The 24519-nt window shown below is 41.2% G+C and overlaps 1 protein-coding gene and 1 long non-coding RNA gene across 2 annotated transcripts in view; both read right to left on the reverse strand.

The window, feature by feature from the left end:
- LOC134291450 (uncharacterized) overlaps positions 1-24519 on the reverse strand; it is a 383602-nt gene that overhangs the window by 116274 nt on the left and 242809 nt on the right. The window lies entirely within an intron of this gene.
- On the reverse strand, positions 12889-23194 carry LOC109425542 (uncharacterized). Its single transcript, XM_019700789.3, has 4 exons — positions 22984-23194; positions 20122-22915; positions 15042-16655; positions 12889-14845 (listed from the first exon to the last, which is right to left on the reverse strand). Exons 1-4 carry the CDS (start codon positions 23065-23067, stop codon positions 14349-14351), a joined length of 4989 nt encoding a protein of 1662 aa, XP_019556334.3. The 5' UTR covers positions 23068-23194; the 3' UTR covers positions 12889-14348.

Here is a 24519-nt window from a genome sequence, read left to right on the forward strand (position 1 = left end):
AATAATTAGACTTTATTACAGACAAATTAAAACGAGTTGCATATTACAATGATGGTTGCATGCTAACTGAGTAAAAACTACGATGACGTCTACTGGTGGCAGCATAACTGTCAGCAGAGAGCCTAGCATATAACATAGGAGAAGTGCTGCCAGATTTTCCATGGTCGCAACAATCACCTTACGCCTGGCATCCACACTCCAACGTGTGAACCCTCTGCCAAACATAACCCACCAACACTCCGACATCCGCATGAATTTGTGCTGGCGCAGAGGTATATTCGGTCAAATGTGGATACAAATGATTGCAATCATCTCTTCCTTACCCTTCCCCACATTGATCTGCAACCTGACGTTGCAGGCGCCATTGTCGCCTAAAAATAGAAGATCACCAACGCTCATACACTGAAGATGTCTGCTAGTCCCCGGCAGATATCTCATTGGTTCCTTGTGTGAGTGTAGCTGGTCTGGCGATACTGGAGTAGCATCTACGGGCGGTCAATCAAGCTCAAGCTCAAGTTAATTTGGCTAAACAAAAAAGACGTTCTATGGACAGCGCGAACATACTGCGGGGCAAGACGAGCACATCATTTAAAACTCTATTTTACCTGTACATTGGTCATTCAGTGGTTTATATAGTAAATCGTGTTTAAAGCTATAGTATCACGAAGTTGTAAAATGATCAGTTTTTTGATTATTAATCAATTCTGGAGCAACATTTGAAAAAGGCATATATTCTTCTTCTTCTTCTTGGCGTAACGTCCTCACTGGGACAAAGCCTGCTTCCCAGCTTAGTGTTCTATGAGCACTTCCACAGTTATTAACTGAGAGCTTCCTCTGTCAATGACCATTTTGCATGTGTATATCGTGTGGCAGGCACGAAGATACTCCTATGCCCAAGGAAGTCAAGGAAATTTCCTTTACGAAAAGATCCTGGACCGACCGGGAATCGAACCCGTCACCCTCAGCATGGTCATGCTGAATACCCGTGCGTTTACCGCCTCGGCTATATGGGCCCTGCCCTGAAAAAGGTATATAAGCATTGGTAAACAATGACTTTTTACGTCGCTCCTGAGCCCCCCACAGCTTATTCTCACAAACTATGACCGTTATCAGATAGAGCAAACATCGATATTTCGGATAACGGTGTTTGTTTGCGTGGGCGGGCTGCTGTTAGGCCCTACGAAGCGTTTTCAAAAAAAGACACAAGACCTCTTGTGCCGTTTTCAAATGTTGCTCCAGAATTTTGCGTGTTTCTTATACCTTATTCAAAATGACTCAAAAATAATGAACAACTCTTAAATGGCTTAATTTTTGTAAATTTACGCAACCGAATAGTTGCATATGTTACGAAAACCTATGTTATAGCATTATTGAGTGGATTACAATATAATTTCAAAATATTTCCTACTAGCTGTCCCGGCAAACTCTGTCTTGCCAATCTTGTGGTGGTTTGACAGCTTTTGAGCTAATTTAAGCACCGCACTCTAGATTGGTTTGATTTCGATCATGTTGATTTTCTTCCCAGTTCATAAAAGTCAGAACTTTATCAATGTTCTAACTTTTGGAGTTGATTTTCGTAACTTTTCATACATATAAACACAGCCACCATGAATACGAATCGAAACGTGCAAGGGTCAAGCTGATCGGTTCGGCCATTCGTGAGTTTTGTTGCCTCAAAGACAATTCAAACTCATTTTTATATATATAGATACTAGCTGTCCCGGCAAACTTTGTCTTGCCGTCTTGTGGTGGTTTGACAACTGTTGTGCTCAAAATAGCACCGCACTCTAGATTGGTTTCATTTCGATCGTGTTAATTTCCTTCCCAATATATGAAAAAATCAGTAATTTATCAATTTTCTTACTTTTCTAGTTACTTATCGCAACTTTTTGTACATATAAACACAGCCACCACGAATACAAATCAAACCATGCAAGAGTCATCCTGATCGGTTCAGCCGTTCTTGAGTTTTGTTGCCTCAACGGTATTTCAAACTCATTTTTATATATATAGATACAGGTCGGACTCGATTATCCGGAGTATTGATTTTTATTTCACTCCGGATAATCGAATTCTCCGGATAATCGAATCACAAAAAATAAATAAAATTGGAATTTAAAAACGTATGGAAAATTTTATGTTGTTGTTATTTTATGTGCATGAAGCAGTGACGTAGTCAGAAATATGAATTAGGGGACGTCCATAAATTACGTAACACATTTTTTTCCTTTCCTCATACTAATGAGACCCCTGAAGTTTTTGTATTGGTCATCACACTATGTTGAATTCCTCCTCTCTTCGTAAAGCGTGACGTAAGTTATAGGCGTCCCTTTGGAATATCGTATAGTGGGACCTTGATTGTATTTTAGGCTGACAAAATCAGCATAGTTTTTTTTTGTGAATTTTAAACTTCATAAAAAGGTTCTCATTCTATCAAAGGAAATAATACACGACAAAGGGGATGGTGAAGGGGTGTGGTTTATGTTAATTTTTGTTAGTTTTGATGAATGAGAAAAAAAAGTAAAGAATAGGGCTGTAGTATTAGAAATATACCTTATCTTTATCTTCTAATTTGGCATGATATGCCTATTGCAACACAGTCTTCTCGGAGCTTAGAATAACTGGCTTCTTTAACGATGTTCAGATAATTCTATATTCTGAATCTACACGTCAAACAGAGCCAAAATCCAAATTTTCATGAATTTGGAGTTTGTATGGGAGCGATTTGTCGAATCACCCCTCGTCGCAGTTTGTACTGGGCGGATCTGTCAAACAGTTGCCCAGCTGTCAAATGGTGATTTAAAAAAAATCTTTTCAAATTGATTTTAGGTACCAATATAAAGTTCTAAACACTCTGAAAAAAAGTGGCTCAGAAAATGGTGCTCTTTTGTATAAAATAATAAAAATCAATACATTTTTTTTATTTGAGAACCCAATTGTGTTTTAACAAACAGGAAACAGTAGACGTTAGGTAAAATGGAACAGGTGTAGACAGCTTGAATCATAAATCATAATTGAGCGGCAAATAAAAAACATCACAAATAACATTCCTCATTTCAGATCAACGAGTGGATCCGTTTTCGTTGCCTTTCCGGGTTATATTATTACAAAATATTCTAACCCTGAAAGAGCTTCTGCGCTAAGTCTATGATACACACGTAGTACCTACTGAGAGCGGTGAGGTCAATTCCACAAAAACACGCTTAATACAAAAACGATCACAATCTCAATAGAGGAATCCTTGTGGAAATCCCTAAAGGAATTCCTTGATTTTCCCCTGGAAAAAATCACTGGAGGAATCCTTAAGGTCCCATTAGACATGACAAATATTTGGCCAAACAAGCCCAACAAATGACCAACACAACATCAATCATAGCAACCTTGGATGGATGTCGGGCTTCAATGGCAAATATTTGTCATAATGACAAACAGTCTAATGGCACCTTTAGGAAATTACACTGTTGAAAATGCTTTGACATCCATGTGCACAACAGAACATGTGCTCGATGAACAAATTGAGATTTGAAATTATGAAAAGAAATCCACGTACTCCGGTGAGACTCGAACTCACGACTCCCAATTCGCTAGACGGGCGCTTCTATTCCTTCAAGCTACGGAGTCACTCGACTATCTCCGTCGCCAGCAGGCCTAGAACTGAACTCGATTCCACAATCGCACATGGTTATCTTCTTTTCACAATCCAAACCCCCTTCGGATGGGATTAGATGAACATCTAACACATTGTCTGTTGTGCACATGTATGTCAAAGCGGGAGAGGAAGATATTTTTAATTGTCGAGAGCTTCGGGTACTGCCTTCCAATCACTTATTGGTATGGCAACTAGTGTGCAGTCGGACTCTCGACGGGTCGGTCCTCGGCCGACCGAATACGGTATTTGTTCATCGAGCACATGTTCTGTTGTGCACATGGATGTCAAAGCATTTTCAACAGTGTAATTTCCCACATGGCTTGGTCAGCCAAAGCAAAATCAAGAAATTGACACCTTTAGGAAAGTTTGTAAGAAGTTTCTGAATCACTACGGAAATTACTGTAATTTATAGAAGATTTCTATAAAATAATCTTGAAAAATCTACAAAGGAATCTATGGACAACATCCTTTAGGTCTATACCCCAGCAGGAACGAATTAGATATCATACCAAGACAAGGTATTGAGTCATCGACAAAAATATCTCAATGAGTTATTGGTTTGGTATTGAGGACTGGTTAAGATATTATCGAATTATCGAACACGCACCATTTATTGTTTTAGGTTTTGCATACCTCAGTTTAACATTCTACACCTATTCTCTCCTGCTCGGGTATCTGAGAGTTTCTGGAGAAATCCCTAAATATATCGTGAGGAATATCTAGTCTAGTCTAGTCTAGTCTACACATACACAGCCATTCATTGAAAGAATCCTGGAAAATGATAGAATCCACTACTTCTATCATTTTTCTTGTCATCATCGGAGATGTAGTGCAAGAATTGAAGCGGCCAGGCCTACTGTGCAGCGTCTTGTTGTGGATATTGATGCCACAATAAAGCTATAGAACGGGGACATCTCGTACCAACCGCTCAGCATAGTATGTTAGTATGAATGTGAAATAAATACGTTGGGAGTGACTTTGCTAAGAAGGTTAATGTCACTCCGTCGATGCTCATCTTCCTGGGATGGGACAAAGGAATTTAACCCTCATATCCAGGCTACAAAGCCTAGGCTTAAGCGCCATTACTCGCTCTCTGAAACGAGAAAAAAAGTTATCCCTTCCCGTATAAAAACATATAGAAAATAAAATAGTAAATATACCATAAGCAATACACATAGCAATCGTGATTGTGATATGTACAACTACAAAAATTCAAATCAGAACGAACTCGCCAAATTCAGCACTTCGAGTACACCAATAACAGAAACAGGTTTCATTTATGTCTCATTATCCAACTAGTTTTTTTCATAGAAACAAAGAAATTGCTGCAGTCTCCTGCTAACAACGTTTTCTTTGGAACGCATGCCAGGTTTCGGAACGTTTCGGTGTACACATGTTTTTCCTTATATTTTTTTTTTCTTTGTACACTAACAATCACTTGAATAACTTTATATGAATGTAAATTTTTATTTTCCTTCAAATTACGCTCTCCGCCTAACTACCTCAACAACCAAAAGCAAACAAGCAAACTGCACAACCGATAACCCAACGGATTAAACCTTCTTAATGACCGGCGCAATAATTAATATCGACACTTTTCAATTCCCTAAACTGAAGTAAATTGCATGTTTTTGTGATCTAAGTACACTAGCGCACACCGCCTCTGCTGCCATAGCAGCAAGCTTTTTTCAACACAGTTTTCTCACGGAACAACTCATCTCTTTTCCAAATCCGCACCAACCAACAGATTTGCTCTCTGGTCGGGAGCGTTTCTTGCACCGGAAAACGTTACATTCGCGACGGGTACCCGATAAGCACGGTTTTCATTTCCCGAATAAAAAATACAGTAGAAAAACCGAACGTTATATTGTAACAGTACTATTTAGAACCATATTTTTACAATAGACACCACTGTAAAAATAAAAATACAAAAACAATAAGATGTAATGTTGGATACTATACCGTGAATTGTAAATAAGATTTTTACAATATATTATACAGGTTGTTAAGTATCGTAACAATATAAAAAATATTTTTCTCCATATATATTTTTTTGCAAAACCATACATTTTATTGTTAATAAATTGTTCAAAATACTGATACGTGGGTTTAAATATACCGTACATTGTATGGTACATGAATGGTTTCAAACAATAAAATGTATCGTAAATAAATTGTTTTTAATTGTAATTTCACTACTGGTTATACATTTAATCAAATGGTTTTGGAATGGTTCTCTTTTGTTATGTTGAATTGTTTTACATTACATAAACCATATATTGTTATATTATCTTGCCATTTTCCTCCTGTTAATGGCATCTTAGGCTTATTAGATTTATTAGAATGCGCTTTGGGAATTCCCAGAGCGTTTTGGAGACCCTTCATATATAGGATCGCCCACGTCTAAGTCTGAGTAGTCTCTGATTGCATTAACAGTTGAAGCTTAGGCTCCCATTCCCCACCAGCCAGATAACCGGGTTTCGCAAACTAAGCATTATTTGTGGCAACACTTTGAGCGGCATGATGGAACTATGCCGAGCGCGCTAAGTGTTATTAGACCACTAATGTAGTTGCATGAAGTGGGTGACGAGGTACATTAGTATCATTACAGCGTGCTTAACCGTTATTGCAATATTGAGGCACCAGTTTGACTAAAGTTTGAAATACATAACAACTCATGAGATAACTGTCAAGTTCGATTCAAATATAAGTTAGGTTAAAAAGCGAACCTGCAGATGAACCTATATTAAAAGTCATTTCAGTGTTCAGTCCAGTCCATATGTTAAAGATGATTCTACGTCAAAGATAAAGTTTGTCAACCGCATTTGATTCGATTGTGGTCGAAGGCAAGTTCACATGAGAGAAGAGGAGAAAACTCCCCTAAATGCAAATACAGAAAGAATAGTGTTGAAGTGTTGAACTCATCTACTGATTTACGGTAATCTGACCTGCATCTTTCCGGGTTGGCCTACATTGCATTAGTATTTCTCTCATCGCACCCTACACACCTAGCCCGCCCTCGAGCCCGCCATATCTCTTAGACCCCTGCTTGGACCTGCAGTTCTTAGGACATCTGGTTTACCACTGATTTAAGGCTCAAGCAATCGTCATCATTTTTCGGGAACAGAAAAAGCAGTTTTTTCGCTGCAAATCAAAACAATGACCACAAAAACGTATTCACTGTATTCTATTCCCCATGTGGAATACAGTGAATCTATTTTCGTTGCAAAAAAAATTAATTTTAACGAAAAAACTGCTTTCAAATGTTTGATGATGACGATGATTTCAATGACGAATGGTTCAACGTTAAACATGTTATTGGCATCAACCCTTTGGAGCCGGAGGGGTCATATATGACCCCGGCGATGAAACCGAGCATAACAAACGTGTTCGACACCAGCGAGGTTGCGTCAACAGCGTCGAAAAAAATCGATTCCAAAAGGTTAAATTGATGTTTCAACTTATTCACTTTTTTTCTTTCCTTTCCTTTGCATCAAAAAAGTCACAAACATCAACAAAACAAAGCACGGAAAAAATCTTAAACTGAATAAATCTGGTGTTCGATTTGAATAGGTCGAATCTGCATAGGAATCACAGCAAACATACGATCTATTCAAATCGAACACCAGAAATAATTAAAAATTCACGGAAAAATAATGTTTCGGAAAAGTGAATGGTTCAAACGTAAGAAAAACAGTATAATATATTGTTACATAAAAATCCAATGTAAATGTATAGTATAGCGAACCATTTCATTACAATACACTTTATTGTAGCTGGTACACTGTATGGTGCAGGAATGGTTTTCACCATACACCCTATGGTTAGTTTTTATCCGGGTTATTTTCCGCTGTTCAAGTCCACTCGCGATGCATAATTTTTGAACCATTCAACACGGATTGTGTTGGTCAATCTTCCTTTTCCGCTTGCGGCCGAAGCAGATCAAAACTATGAGGAGCACGACAAAAACACGGCACGAGAAATTTTTGCACACGTTTTCGTGCGCGGCACACTACGATCCTAAATATATCGTGAGGAATATCTGGAAGAAACTCTGAAGAAATCCAAGCACGAGTTTCTGTAGAAATTCAAGGAAAAGGAGACCCTGGAATAATCTTTGGAGAAATTCCAGCAGTACTTTTGAAACTTCCTCCCTAAAGGACTTCTTATGCTTCATCAACAGAAAATTCTGGAGGAAACTTTAGAAAAATCCTTGGAGAAATCTTTCCAAGAATCGCAAGAATAATTATTAGGAAATTTATAGAGGAGACCCTGGTGGCATTGTTGGTAAAGGAAGGTTAGGAAGAATCTGCAGCAGTAGTTCCTGAAGAAATTCCAGGCGAACTGAAGGATACCAACAGGAATTCATCTTATTTAGATGCTTCCGACTGCTGGAAGTCTGTACCGGGAATTCATCATTAAAAAAATCTGTAGAGCATTTTTCCTTGGATATTCTAGAGAGGAATCCCAGCAGTGATATCTGAAGGAATCTCTGCATGCATTGTTTGGGAAATTCCTGGATTGACATTTATTTTCAAAGGATACCGTAAATTATATTTTGAAAACAGTCGCAAATTTAGAGATTTTATTGGCTGAAACGATATTTTTAATTGTTCGACCCTTTCCAAATATAACAGAAAATTTGTTTGTTACGTAATTAGTATATGATTCCAAAATATGTCAACTAAAATTAAGATTGATTTAAAATGGTATGCCAAATGTAAAACTTTTTTTTGTTAAACACACAATCGGATTAGAAAACCGACAATATCTGGAGAAAACGCAACGAGGCCTCCCAAAATACGGTCAGCACAGTATTATAATATTAAACGATATCGAATTTCTGCATTAAAATATTTAAAAAAAATCTTAATAAAAATACTCCGGATAATCGAGTCTAAAATTCCGGATAATCGAACCCCGTATAATCGAGTCTCCGGATAATCGAGTCCGACCTGTATTTCCATCAGGGGTGCTCATCTTGCCCCACTGTTGGAAAATAATTTAAATCGAATAAATCAGGCCAAACATTTCAAAAGGTCCTATCTGCATTTGAGAGGCTCTCTTTGTTCACTTTCTCTTTCCATTATTGCAATGTAATAGTACACTTTTCAACTACTTTTGCAGTACAAATCAAAATACGATTGTTTTGACCATCGTTCAATGCAAGGAGACAATCATTATACAAATAAACAGCTGAGATATTAACGAAAGAGAGGGAAACCAAAGAGAGCCTCTCTTCTGCAGATAGGACCATTAGACATGTTTGGCCTGAAATCATAATTGTTTATGAATTTCAAATAACTCAACGTACATATGTACAGATGGGTAAATTATTGGTTAAATTGGGAAAAATCCACAGCTCATGTGAGATTTGAACTCACGACCCTTATTCGCTAGACAAGTGCTTTACCAACTAAGCTACCGAGCCAATTAATGACCCGGCAACTTAGATGTCATATGTATCTACGTTGAGTTATTTGAAATTCATAATTGACCACACGGATTGGTATTACCGAAAATTTGCACTTTGAGTGAGTCATTTTCGAGCATCTACCTCTACGTAGTTATCCGTCGTATCAAACAGAATGCGAACGACGCGTTTGATCGCCTTCCAGGTAGCAATTGTTCTTCCTCTACACGTGGTTGAAGAAGCGGTTCCTGTACGATAGACAAACAGTTTCAAACAATAAATAAATCGCTTTCGTACATATGTACAACAGAGATGGTTATATGTATTTGCGGTTTAGGGGAAGATGATATAGATCGATGAGATTTGAATTACCATATGACAACTAAGTTGCCGGGTCATTAATTGGCTCGGTAGCTTAGTTGGTAAAGCACTTGTCTAGCGAATAAGGGTCGTGAGTTCAAATCTCACCTGAGCTGTGGATTTTTCCCAATTTAACCAATAATTTACCCATCTGTACATATATGTACGTTGAGTTATTTGAAATTCATAATAGACCACACGGATAGGTATTACCGAAAATTTGCACTTTGAGTGAGTCGTTATAATTGTTTATTTTTGAAAATTATTTCTAATACGAGTGTTGTGACGATCTTTTGTAACACTGGCAACGCTGGTCGGTAGATGAAATCAGTTGTGAAAAGTGATGAGTTCGGGCGGAGGTCCTTTGAAGAGCGTGAAATGGGCACCAAATTGTAAATATAATTTTTATTATTTGTAAATAGATTTAAGCTAAATAAACTGAATTTCAGCATTGAAGCTGCTACGAAGTAAAAGGCTGCTTTCAATCATTGGTTGTACGCGCTAAAGGAAAACCGTCCCAACAAAACTTCAATGAATTTGAAGAGGACCTTCTACGTACAACGAGGGCAGTATGGAAAGTACAATACAGAAGCTTGAACAGCTCGAGGAGCGTCGCAAGCAACGGCGGAGTTATTGGGAGGAGGAGAGGAAACGCATCGCTGAAGAATACGAGCACGGACTAGCTGAAATTGGAAGAGAATTCGAAGAAGAAATGAGAAAAATTCAGCTAGAATTCCGCGCCAAGAGGGAAGAATTAAAAAAGCAGTATAGTGGAATAACCGCTTGTAAATCAGTTGAGCCTTTATCGCAATCTACAAGTGTGCAAAAGGGCAATGCAAATGAGATTATTCAAACATCAACAGTGCCGCAAACGAATGTGTTTAACGTTCCCGTGCAAAGAAGAACTAATACGGAAGACCTACCATCCTCTGAGTCATGGGCATGCAGCCATGATCATCCAATTGTTGTGTTTCACCCGAATCAAATTATTTTGCTTGCATATGATAAAATTTTGGATGAGCACCAAGTGGATCGATTTCTTTTTTGTGAGATGTGCAGCAATGAACTTGTAGACAGTATTACGAACGCGTTAACAATAGAAAAAGTGCTTATTATTTTCGATCCTGGTGGCAGTGTATGTTCTCACTCTTCCATTCATCAGTTTGCCAATTTTGAGCCACCACAACTAGCACTACTGATGATCGTCGGGGAAGCAATTCCATGTTAAAACGGCAACTGAATTTTTGAACGCGTCACCGGTTTTACGTGTGGGGGTATGTTGTGACGATCTTTTGTAAAACTGGCAACGCTGGTCGGTAGATGAAATCAGTTGTGAAAAGTGATGAGTTCGGGCGGAGGTAATGTTGTGAAGGTTTTCACTAAAAGAAAGATGAGGTGAAACTGGCAACACTGTTACAATACTTCTGCGTATAGACATTGAAACCTTTCAGTAGGACAGTGGAAGTGAGTGAGCAATGTGTTGTAAAGCAGTTCCTTAGGAGTTGAGTAAAATACTAGAATGTAAGTTTGTAAATAATATTATATAATATCTTAAAAATAAATGAAATATTATTTCAGCATTGAAGCTGATCACGATGGAATCTGCTTTCAATAAGTATTGAATAATCCGAAGGAAAGTCTTCCCAACAAACTTCAATGATTCTAATCATTGTTGGCAAAGGCTTCGTGCAATGGAGGGATCAGAGCAAAGTTTGAAGCTGTTAGAAGAACGGCGTCAATTAAGGAGGATCCAGTTCGAAGAAAAAGAGAGGCGCATTGAAGAAGAATATGAACGGAGATTGGAAGAGATTGAGGAAGCTTACGAAAAAGCTGTGCAAAGAATAGAGTTGCTGTTCTGTGCTAGGAAAGAATCAATCGAGGTAAACTATGGTGGTGAAAATACTCGTTCTGCATTAGAACGACGGAGTGTAGCGGATTGTAGCCCGTCAACGGCCGTCTTCAATAGCAACACGAGTACCAGTGCAGTAACAGTTGATCGTCAATCCCCGAAACAACAATGTGCAAGAGGTATATCGAATAAGCAGTCCACTATTTCTGCTATCATTCAGCACGATATCGAAATCGGTTCAGAAACAGCCAACTATAAATGTGAACGCTCAAGTCGATCCAAAGTAAAGAGATGGACCGGTGCTCGTCTCCCAAACAAATTATCAACAGTGAAAAGCCAGCTGATGAATAACGGTGATGAGAAAAAACACGCTTGTCGTCGTTTTGGCTGTCGGTCTGCATTATTTGGCACCAACAATAGATACAGAATAGTCGTGTGTAAATTTCGATATTTCGATCTCTTTGTGGTGTTTGATCCTGGTGGGAATAATGAAAACAATCATCTCTTGATAGAATCGACTCGCTTAGCTATCGGTAGCCACAAATTGAATGCAGCAACGATCGGTCCGTTAGTGGTTGTATGCATATATAGAGTAGAGAGTAATTCCATGTCAAATGTAAAAAAACGTAATAATTCAACCTGTTACCAGTTTCACGTGGGGGAGAATGTTGTGAAGGTTTTCACTAAAAGAAAGATGAGGTGAAACTGGCAACACTGTTACAATACTTCTGCGTATAGACATTGAAAAATGTTTTGAAGTAAACTAGTAATGTTGGCTTATAACCAGAATTATGGTTAAAAATTGTTTCTGGCCTAAAAACCTTATTTTGTTCTGTTCATTTCTTATAAGAAAATCACCGCCATTTTTAAGAATCCAACATTTTGTATGTAAACATTTGTGTATCCACAAAGGATTCCATTGTGGATACACGATAGATGTTGGCTCCTGTCAGATGCATTAGGTGGGATTAGGGTTGCCACATACGTGAAGAAAATGCTAAATTAATAGGATGATTTTTTTTTCATTCTTTCGTTATACAGTATATTTTATCAAGTAGGGAATCGCGCCTCTTGGGCGGTGGTTCTATATTCGTCTGTTTTCCACTATAACTCAGTCAAATTTGAAACGATTGGCACAACTTTTGGAATGTGGTGAGATAGGTATAGTATCTACCCGTGTACAACATTTCAAGTCAATTGGTTCAAAATTGACTGAGTTATAGTGGCAAACAGACGAATATAGAACCACCGCCCAAGTGGCGCGATACCCTATACAAATTGGATGAACTTTATGTTAACAGGTTATGAAGTTGTTTAAACGAAATTCATCATAAAAGTAATAAAACAGAGTGCTCGTTTTTCCCCAGGTGGCCATCTTGCCCCGTCCTACCCTAACACTCTGTTCAAGTCAAATTAGTCAAAAGTTGAATGAGTGTAATCAGTTGTGTACCTTTTAATTCCGCCCTATGTTGCTTATCCTTTGACAGATACGCGTATTTCGACTACCTACCTCTTGTAATCTTCCTCAGTGTCAGTCATCCACTGGATAACTGACACTGAGGAAGATTACAAGATGTACTCGAAATACGCGTATCTGTCAAAGGATAAGCAATATAGAGCGGAAGTAAAAGGTACAAAACTAAGTGTAGAATTAGCGTTATGTTAAAATACACATAAATAAAAACATAAAAAAGGTACAAAACTGATTACACTCATTCGAAGAGGGTAAGGTATGCGCACAGCAAAATCTGGCCAAAGAAAATCAAGCAGTAATAATTCATTCCAACTTGTTCCCAAACCAAAAGCAATTCATCGTAAAAAAGCATTAATTTACTTTAAATCAACATCAAGACATTGCTGATTTGACTTGTTATATCCGTCATCTCGAGTTTTGAGCTTGAGTCCTTCCGTAAAGTTTTGCACAGTACCTTCGACCGCATGCCAAGAAATTTTTACCACCTTTGTGTCAAAATCAATCTTATTTTTCGATGAAAGATGTCGTTCTTGACATTTTTTGAAGGTTCCAATTCACGGTTACTCAATATTTTTCAATTGGGTTGAGTTTTGAAGTGTATGAGATTTTACGTTTTTTGGAAAAATGCAGTACAATTTCTACATAGTTTTCTGCATACAAACGCAAGCATTCTCCGCCAAAAACAGGGGACAGAAATCAATTCAAATCAATACACAATATCTAAGCTTTTGAATAAGGGGTGCCAGCCATTTTTACCGACATTTTCCGTAGTGAAAAAGATGATTTGCTGTACATGTATTTCTAAAAGTTCGGTTTTTCAAACCACAAATTCATATTGTTGACCAAACTATGTATTTCTTGCCAAACTTCGATTTTTGCTTGCTCTTAAGTTGATCTGCAACCTTTCCCGGTTGTAATGATGTATAGAACCGAATACTTGAAAGCTAACTTAGGTCTGCGGGGACGGTCGCTTTAATGTACATTGTCAGATTTTCAGCACGTTTGTGCAAAAACTTTTCGAGGACTTCTTGTTCCCTTGACTCTATTTTAAACACAATGTCAAAATATATCCCGAAGTAAATATTTTTCAATTCCTTACACAATAAGCTTTCATTTGCGCCAGAGATGGCCACGATTCGTTGTAAATAGAGAAATTTCTATCCAAAATGCGGTGGCTAGATTTTGCTGTGTGCATACCTTATTCTGCTTAGAGGGTTCGAAAAGTCGGTACATTCAAGATATAAACATTTTGTTTTACTTTTGTGAGGATCTTGTTATGATTATCTATATATATAAAAATGTAGTGGCATACGTGGGACCGCGCATAACTTGCGAACGGAAGGTCCGATTTTGATCGTCTTAGTTTTGTTCTGTAAGTTTTCACCCAAGGAAGGTTTATGAGGTAAAAAACATGGAAATATTGCGAGTTTTTGAAAATCGATCTTCCATACATTTTGTGACCGGGGACTTGGTCTTGGATAGAAACTTGAAGCGTCAAAAAACGCAGTAGGCAAGACAAAGTTTGCCGGGTACAGCTAGTTTAATAATAAATTAATTACCCAATAATATTTCAGGAAATGCTTAGACGTGCACCCTAGATCCTTTATAGCGTAACCGAAGCATCATTGATGATAGGGGTACTACTTGTTTGGGGAACATCAGCCATTGTCAGCTGGGCAAGGTATTCGCTCTCCTCCTCGTCGACGACGTCATCTTTGCTGTGGTGTCCTTGATCATTCGCCAGCAAACTGATAACATCCACGGCGTCGAATGGTTCCGAGGTCTCCAGCTTAATCTTTTTGGCCGTTGACTGTTGCTCTGTGGTGCTTGAATACTGACTAGAAGAGGGTGGCCGTTTTGGAGCTTCCGTTGGACGGGGATACTTTGTTGCCACTGGAGGCATTCGACTGGGAGTGGTGCAGGTGCGTCGGACCTTGGGCTTCTTGAAGAGACCTTCCAATAGCGAGAGAGCCTGCGTTTGAACGGCATGCTGCTGATGGGGACTCATTTTCGTTGCTTCGCGAGGTGGCCGCTTCGGTTTTCTGATGCGCGTGTCCGTTGACTGTATGACCGATTCCGTTCTGTGGGACTTGGATTGCGCTGAAAGACGGAATGTGATTGTAGGTATAATTCTAAACAAAGAGAGATTCTTGCTGGAACCAGAAGGCAATTTACTTCGAATGTAGGTAAAATTTAAATTTAAATTGTTGGAAACAGTTGTACCTAGTTTGACTATTTCAGAATTGCAAGTATTGAAGGATCTGGTTTCAGCAAGAAATGAAACTCGTCTACTTACGTTTCCAATACTTTTTGTCGCTATTGGTGCCGGCGGGACTTTCTGCGGCTGTTGGCTGCTTCGTCGTCTGGGTTTTGTTTCTGTATGCGTACGTTCTAATTTTATCGAGAGTGTGTTGGAAAATCGACGGCGATTGTGGGTCTGAGATCGATGTGGGCACTGGGGACTGGGTCGTTTCCGGTGGTGGCAAAGACACTTCCGAAGGTCCTGCCTCTGTACTGTCTTCTTCACCGTTGTATATCCAGTATGTAGCTGGCAATTGCGCAGGCGTCTGGGCCGGTACCAACAAGGCTGTGGCGTCTTGTATTTCATCCACGAAGTAATAGCAGTTGGACTGTTCGTCGAATACTCTGGATGGGGTTTGAACAACTAGCGAATCAGTGTCTCCTTGCGAAGCAACTTCAACCGGATCCGGCGGAGGAACTGCGTCGCAATCCTTGGCAGAGGTTTGAACTAATGGTTTTGTATTTGCTTCCTTGTCTGGTTCCGTCAAAGGAACTTCAGGCGCCAATACTGGTTCTGCAGCTTCGTATGGATGACTAGCATCCTGTGAGCTTAGAACTTGATATTCCTCGGATATCCGAAGAATGTTGCTAGCCGTTTCAATGATTTGTTGAATCTGCATAGCCTGATCGATCGGACTCTCCGTTTGAGATTCAGTTATATCTAAGGGTTCTTCCTTTATGTACACCTCGTCATCATCTATCACAATTATATCGTCCTTCTTTGGTTCTGCTACAACGGTTTCCGTAGAGTTGTTCAAATCATCCGCCGAAAACTGTATTCGGAAAGGATTACAATTCTCCCAAAGGCTTTGGTGAAGCTCTACATCATCCTCATCGGACTCGTCCACGTGCACCCAGCGCCAAGCATGCGAATCCGACACTTCCGGTTTACTCGATCGTTCGCTTATCCTCGAGGCAGTAGGTTTTTTAATACGACTATAGGTTCTTTTCGGTGTTTCAAAACGTTCGGGATCCCACTCGGGATCATCAAGCAACTGAGAACTTAGCTCGGTGAATTTTTCTTCCGGCATATGGCCATCCGAATTGTCTAGGTTTGAACTGGAGCGACCTGGTTCCGGCCCAGGTTCTTGCAGTTCTTGGATAACGAATTCTCCCACATTGGTCACGCTTGTCACCTGGTGAACCGAATTAATCTCCTCGTCATACAGATCATCATCGCGTGGAGATTTTCCCCCGTCGGACCAACCCGACACTGATGAACTGTTGGAACCATCTTCGGGAGCTGAGTCTGTTGTCCGTTGATCCGTTGTCGAATCTAAACCAACAGGATCCCCGGAACTATCCATCGTCGTGGCGGATGTATCCATTGGTTCCGATCGGTTGTCTACGGAAACTGGTTGGGCGGGGTCACGTGTTGGTGTGCTGTTTCGAAGTTCAAGCTGATGTTGTTGTGGCACCACCACGTTGGCTGGTATTGAAACATCGAAATCGATTTCAAAGGTAGAAGAGCTGTGTGGATCGGAAATTGTTGTTTGTGTCGCATCTTTGTCGTTCGATAGTTCTACAACGGTTTGTGCTTCATTGATGGTGCTTAGAGTCACTGTTGCTTCTGTTACTCCATTACGAACTGTTGTTTCAGATGTGGGCTCTGAAATTAAATTTTTGATAAATTAAAAATTTACTAAAATTGCTTACGCTATTCATGACTATTGGAAAACAGAACTAGACAACTACTTAGACCTATAATCCACCAACCACAAGAAAGGCGACCATTTGAAATGTGGGAACTTCAGAGCGTTGGCGTTCAGAGGTTTTGGAGATATCGCTTTTGTAAATTCTCAGATTTTGGAGATATCGAGGTGAGTCAATGTGATGCAATATTGTTGCAATACTGTTTGTTAATCTATAGATATATACTTATAGATATATACTTATGACGGGTAGTGTAAGTCGTGAATTCTATCGAAGGTGCATCACCAATGGAAGTCGTGCCTAGTATGTAAAAAAACATGTAAAAAACGTTTATAAGACCAATGGTTCTCTACAGACACGAGACATGAACCATGCTCGATTGGCAAGCCCTCGGAGTTTTTGAGCGACGTGTGCTAAGGACGATCTTTGGCGGTGTACAGGTGAACGGTGTGGGGTGGTGAAGAATGAACTCTTCGAACGAATCCAGCATCCAAATGAGTACGTAGTTTATGGACAGCGCCTAGGAAGCGCTCTGATAGAGAATGCAGAGTTCCCGATGAACTACATATTAATGGTATCTGATATGAATTGGTCTCCGCTGAAAAGGCGGAACTTGGACCTCGTTAAGCAATGTCTTCTGGCCGAAGAAAGGAAGCGATCTGATCGGCAGGGCGATTCGATTCAAGATAAGTCGGCAGCGTTCTCATGCGATTCGAAGAAGAAGCAAAAATTCTTTGGAAAGGGCAATAAATGCGGACGCCATGGTCACATTAAGAAGAAATGTCGCCATCAGGAAGCAAATGCAGCGAAGAAGGATGCAGTCAGTTTTATGGCCGATGCAAACGTTGCGGAGAAGAAGCCTGGACGGATCCTGTTGAAGCTTGATTCCCGGATGCAGCGACCTTCTGGTTGGCGAGAAGGCTGTTTTCGCTGTTTTGGAGAAGATGACCAGCCGCGTGGAGATCAAGGTTGCAAAAGATGGCAAAGCCATGCTTAAGGAACTGATCGGCGAAATCAATGCGGTAAGCGGTAAGCAACAAAGGGGTACAGTGTAACTTGCAGAATGTGCTCTACGTTCCGGAACTACAAGAGAACCTAATATCCGTGAGAAAGATGGTCAATGCAGGCATTGATGTCCTGTTCTCTGGAAGTGTAGCCGTAGCTGTCTTGTAGAACAATGGGAAGTTGTTTGCCACCTGACACCGTTGGAGGAAGCAAAGGCGAATCACTGCGAGCTAGCAATCGGAAACCTATATGGCATCGTCGACTCGGGCAAATCGGCCAACGCGAATTGGAGACCATAACCCGTAATGGAGTGCTGAAAGGTATGGACGAAAGGACAAGCATGGTCAAGTTTGATGAGTCATGCTTTCCGTACGCTGCGATGAGGCAGGATGACGATGTCCCATTGACTGTTCACTTCCCGCTCGAGCAAGAGGGGGAAAGGGGCCATCCGGCCACCGTTGATTTCATCGGCGAAGTCAACCGAGAACCTGAAGCAGAGGCCATTGATGAAGGTCAACACCCAGTCGAAGAACCACAAAATGCGCTCCCATCGCCCACAGAAAGACGCGAAGTTCCAAGGGAATTGTCGTCGAGGCATAGCGAACGGGAGCGCCGACTCCCCGGTAAGTTATTCGATTACTTCATCGGTTATAGAACTGTTTCTGGTGAATTGATTTCTGCAGATGTGCCTGAATCCTACGATGAGAAGACCAATCGTGCCTGCCGACCGAGTCATGAGAATGGCTGCCGTACGAGACGAGCTGCATTCCATGGAGGAGAAAAAGGTCTGGCGAATTTCGAACTGTCCAAAGGAAGTGAAACCTCTGAAATCGAAGTGGGTGTTTGACGGAAGGATGATGCGTCCGGCAATGTGGTCAAACACAAGGCAAGACTGGTGGTGAAAAGATGCCTACAGAAGGATGGAGTCGACTACGTACGAGGACGCTCCGGTTGCAAGACTTGCCACCATCAGGACGGTTCTCGCGGCCGATGTGCGGCATGGATTCCACTTCCTTCAAATGGACGTCAAGTCGGGAGACCTGAACGCAGAACTGTTCATGGCTATTCCAGAAGGTGTGACGCTTGCTAAAGTCGCTATACGAACTCAAACAATCCCCGGGATGCTGGAACGAGAAGTTCAACGATCGATTGCTGAGCCTGGAATTGCACCGATCGCTGCTCGACTACTGCCTATACGTGCGGATAGTGCCAGGATACGAGGTGTACAACATCCTCAATGTGAACGACCTGCTAATTGCTGGGAGGAAGCTTGAAAAGATCGTGAATCTGAAGGAAGCCCTCGGATTGACGTTCAAGATAACGGACTGTGGAGTAATCAGTCGTTTCCTGAGAATGAAGCTGGTGTACGACCGGTCGACAAATTCCATGAATCATTCTCAAGAAAATAGAATGATAGAATGAAACGAGCTCACCAATTCAGATATGTACCATCGGCGGGAATCGAAAAAAAAACATCAATAGAAGAGGAGCCGTTAGTGTTCGCTACCCGGGTAGAGGCGAAGAACAAACCAAGGACAAAATAATAACAAATGTTGCCATCATATCTCATTTTATCATTCTTGTTTTTTATGAAAAACACTTAATAACTCGCTAAGAACAAAAAAAAATATCATTGCAAAGTTTGTTATATCTGAGTTATTATTGAATAACAATAAATAACTGAATAATAACAGGAGAGACGAACCAGCCAAGGGCTGAAAGTCTCTCAAATAAAGATAAATCAATCAATGAATAATAACAAAATATGTAATCATGTCAAAACAAGTTCTTCTGAGCATTCTAAGTAAAATAACATCCTAATTGCATATTTTGCAATCGTAACTTGTTTTGTTATTGATGAGTTATTTAGTATTTATTTTATTTTAATAAATATAATATTGATGAAGAGCAAATTTTGTTATTGCTTTGTTTAAAAATAAAGCTAAAAAACAAAAAAAAAAAAAAACACTAACTTTATTCCAGAAAAAAGTAAATAATAACTTATTTTGTTAGTATAAGATCAAACCATTTCTGAACTTACAATACAGTTTTTTTCCAATCATAAGAACAAAATTTATAATTATGATGAACTTTTTTTGAAATAACATATTTTGTTCTTGCTTTGTTCTCAATAACTCGGTAATAACTTATCCAGTTATTCTCCATTTTGAAATATTCTATCCTTGATTAGTTCTTATAAGGATAAACTTGTTATTATTGAGTTATTTTCCAGTAAAACTCAATTATTATTTTGGTCCATTTAGCTCTTATTCTCAACAAACCAATAACAAATTCTGCAATTCAGTTATTCATTTTTAATGGCAAAATTTGAGCTGCGTTAGTTATTTTCTTCTACCTGGGTACCAACCCTGAATAATAGCCATTTAGTAAATATGTACTTAGTCTTATAATCTTACCTTTAGAATCTGTTTGATCCGCTGATGGCCTATCTTTAAAAACATCCAACTGCTGTGACGATTCGCCACGTTCTACTGGTTTCCCACCTTGATCGTGGTCATCGTGTTCGGTTCTTGCCATTTCCGACTCCAACTCATTCTGCTGGTACTGCCCATCGTTCATTGGGTGAATCTCGACGACCGGCACGGCCCTCGTCGGTATCTGCGCCGCGGGCAAATCCTGCGGATTGATGATGGTTATCTGTCCGACGAATTGCACTGGGGTGGACGACGGCAGCTCCTCGGACCGCCCGTGAACCACCGTAGAGCCAGATTGGTACAGCGCGTTCGGCGCGATGGGGTATGTTAGCTGATAGTGTGGTGCTGGCGCAGGTTGCGACACAATTTGCACCTGCTGCTGGGGTGGATCAGCCAACTGTTCGATCTGGATCGATTCCACAGACGACACGTCGGTGAGTCGCTTGACGGCAATTATCTGCACATTGGGGACACCTGGTATGGACGAATGATGGAAGTTGCCTTCGGCTTTGATGGGCGATGCAAGTTCCATTTGTTCCATACCGGAGATGGCCTCTTCGATGGTGGGCGCCGGGGGAATCTTAATGGGAACACTTTTGCCGCACAGTTCGGCCAACTGGTCCAGGGCGATCTGCTCGACACTGAACGACTTGTGCAGGTGGTATTCGGGTTTGGGCTGTTCGTCGGCATCCAGGAAGGTAACTTGACCCGGATTTTCCTGAGCCAGCAGCATTGACCAGTGGAAAATCATCCGGAAGCGATTGCGGAAGGTGTCCAGTGCCTGACGGTAGTCTGCTTCATCTTCTTGAGCTAATTGCGTGGTTTCCTCAACGTTCGGTTCGTCGAAAAAAGCGGCATTCAGGACGATACCTCTCATGCCCAGCATCGTATTGTAGCTGATAGGAAAGAGGAAGCACCTTTTGGCGTCCTCCAGGAAGTTCACTAGACTAGGATTGAATCGAATGGGGAGGCTACTGCGTAGAATCATCACTTCATTGGGGGTGAAGCAATCCAAGCTGACGCTGGGGTGATCCACGTTTGTCGTGCAATTCAGAAGGTGGAAGATGGCTCTGTTCATGCAGAATACCTTGCTGTTCTGGATGTCCGGCATTTGATCGCCAAAGTGATAATGAAATGAGTATTTGAGTTTGTGGCAAAATTTTCGCTTGATTTGACATTTGATCGTATCTATGAAGGGTCGTGCTCTGCTTTCAGTGAAAGGTTTCCGCTGAGCTCGGCTTCGTTTGTTCGGCTTGGGATTGTTCGATGTTGACGGTTGCTCTTGCTCAGTGGGCGTAGGTTCCGGATTCGTCTCTTTTGGTTCATTTCGTATATCGATGAACGTTTTCATCCAGTTTTCGTTGGTGACCGTGGACGAAAGTTTCTTCCCTTTCCGTGGAACATCGTCCAGCGTAGCGTCTGGATTCTTTTCGAGAAACTTCTCGATCGTGTAGTACCTGGTCCGGCAGCTCAACCGAGAATGGTTACCCAACGCTTTGGAACAAGCGGCCCAGGAAATTTTCCTCGGTCCTTCGTCGGTCAGGTTTTCCTTGATGAAATTCATAAGCCGCATGTCCTCTTCGATCGTCCACCCAGCATGTTTATTCACGTACTTCAAGGTATGATTATATCGAGCCCAGATCTGCCGATTGGTTCTTCCAGGCAGCAAGCTGGGTGGAATAAACCGAAAGTCATCTCCACACTGTTGAACGTACGCAAGAATCACGCAGTCCTCCTCTGGGGTAAATTTTGCATTTTTCGTTGGCCTCATCAGCGTGAACATGTACCGGTTGTAACATTGGATTTTGTTTCTAAGTGGCATTCTTTCGACAACCTTGTTCCAAATTATGTTCGATCCTATTCTATTGTCATCGACCGCTTTTATCAATGCGGCATCCTCTTCATCGGTCCAGCGTTCTCGTTTGATCTGGGCCAGTTCCGAAAACGTTGTCTGGTAATGGACAAAGCATTGGTATGCTGACCTTCCTGGAACTTCCGCTGCAATCTGAGCCCAATCCTGGCGACCATGCTTCTCCACCACGTCCAACAAGATCGATTCCTCCTCCGTCTTCCAAGTATCCCGCACCAATCCTGGAAGCATATAGTTATTCCACAATCCCACACAGGCGGCTGCCGAGTGCCGTCCGCCGATGTCCACGTTCGAAACACGCAGCCAATCGATCTCAAACCTAACACCTGGATAGTCATTCGAAAACTGCTTCACCCGTTCCCACAGATCGTGCACTTCCCGCCTCTGCAACGTTTCCATCTCCATCCTCAGCCGCTCCGCTTCCAGCCCATTTCCTAACTTCTTAATCTTCAACCGAATCTCCCTCTCAACAAATTCCACAATCTGTCGCTTCACCCCCCTCAGAATATTCATCTTATCCTTCACCGTCCAGTTGGTATCGGTCGCCTCGAACAGATCCAACGGAAAGAACTCCCCCAAAACGTTCTTCCTTCGCAGATAATCGTCATTGTGCGGTCCCGGATACAGGTCCTCATCCTTAAAGTAAGGCTGCCCACAAATGTACCCGGACGTCCTCGATCGCCCCACCAGCGGCTTCTTATTGTTCTTGTACTCTTCGATCTGCTTCTCAATCTCGCCCTGCCGCTCCTGGCACTGCCCCAGCAAAATCTCCAACTTGTTCTTCAGCACCTTCAGCATGTTGTGATACCCACTGTTCAGCTTCAGGGCATTCCCTGTCGTGATATTCACATTCTCACATAGGATCTCCTTGGCCGTCGCCGTGTAGTCCACTTCCTTTTGGTCCTTCTACAAAAATAAACCGGAAGTTAGTAGCTAGATACCTTTAAAACCCGACCTAGAAGATGTAAACATACCTCGTCCCAGTTCGATTCATGCTCGCTTTCGGATTCGGTTTGGAAGCTGGGACAGCTTTCCGAATCGGAACTCGGTTCGGACATTTTTGGCTCACCGGCAGTCACTACCTGAGCTATTTCACTCACAAATTTACCGAAAATCTAATAAATTCACCGGAAAACGCAATCACTACTTTTCACTCTCCATTCGTTTTGTTTATTGTTTTTAATCTGTTCGAAGCAGTTTAACAAAAAGAGCGTTTGCCTGCAAGGTCGAAAAGTAGAAGTGTTTCTGATGCTGAAGCTACACGGAGAAATCGATCCTCTGAAAAAAAGTCGAACGACCATACACGGAACCAGAAATCAACCCAAATATAGGTTCTTTTCACTCATATCGGCTCATCCGTGCGAGAACCCAAATTTGGCAATACCGCGTTAAAGCTCTGAGTGGGTAGTTTCCGTTTATTGATCCCGGCAGAAAATTGCAACCCATCGCAAAGTTCTTTCTACCTAGCGTTGACTTTCGAAGTACCCTAGTGGGTTGAAATAAACCCACTTTTGGGTAAACGGCAAAACACCCAAATTTGGCTTCTCGCACGGACATTATCGGCTAGGTAGCTGCTTCTCGCTTTGTTTTTGACAACATTGCGAGCGGGAGAGCGAGGAAACAACCCACTGCTGGGTAAAAAGTTCAAGCAGTTTACTCATTTTTGCGTTCTTTCAACGTATTTCTTTAGGTAATCTGTTTTTTCCGTGTAGAGCGTGCTGACGTTTATTCACCTTTCTCTTTCAAACATGCAGGCGGAATAGGATTTGTTGTCATCAGGAAAGGTTTCCCGATGAAAACAAATCCTATCCCGCCTGCATGCTTGAAAGAGAGAGGTGAATATTCTGAATTTAGTTGAAAATCGGAGTTTTCGACTAGCGAAGTTGGAGTTTTCTCCAAATCCATGCGTCGGACCTAACTTCGGAAGTGGTGCGCTGTATAGTAAACCTGGTCCGCTATACAGCGCACCACTTCCGACGCACGGATTTGGAGATAAATCCAACTTCGCTAGTCGTCATGGTCATTGGTCATGGTCTATAAATCCCGAAAAACGATAGTCGTAATAAATAAATCTTCCCGAATCGCCCCTCGGATGAATCAAGAGGACTGACATATTGTCGTCGCGGTTGAAACCCGAAGTTTCCCCACACGCGACAATCGATTTTTCTCCAAATCCATACGTGAAACCTAACGTCGGACGTAGTGCGCTGGGCAGCGAATCTGGCCCTCTTTCCAGCGCACTTTGCCCGACGTACGGTTTAGGAGAAAAATAGATTTTCGCGTGTAAAAATTCCGATTTTCAACTGCACGAACAATATCCTTTTCTAACCGGATAATCCACATTTATCTGTTTCTAACCGCTGCTAACGCGGTTAACGATGATTAGCGATGGATAAATCTAGATTGAGTTTGAATAAGGGCGAAAGTAACATGAGAGAGTTCTCTTCATCGACTCTCTCTTCTGCAAATTAAAGTGACAAGATGCAAATTTAATCGAACTTTTTTACACT

The sequence above is a fragment of the Aedes albopictus genome, chromosome 3 (genome assembly GCF_035046485.1).
Source record: "Aedes albopictus strain Foshan chromosome 3, AalbF5, whole genome shotgun sequence".
Taxonomy (NCBI): domain Eukaryota; kingdom Metazoa; phylum Arthropoda; class Insecta; order Diptera; family Culicidae; genus Aedes; species Aedes albopictus.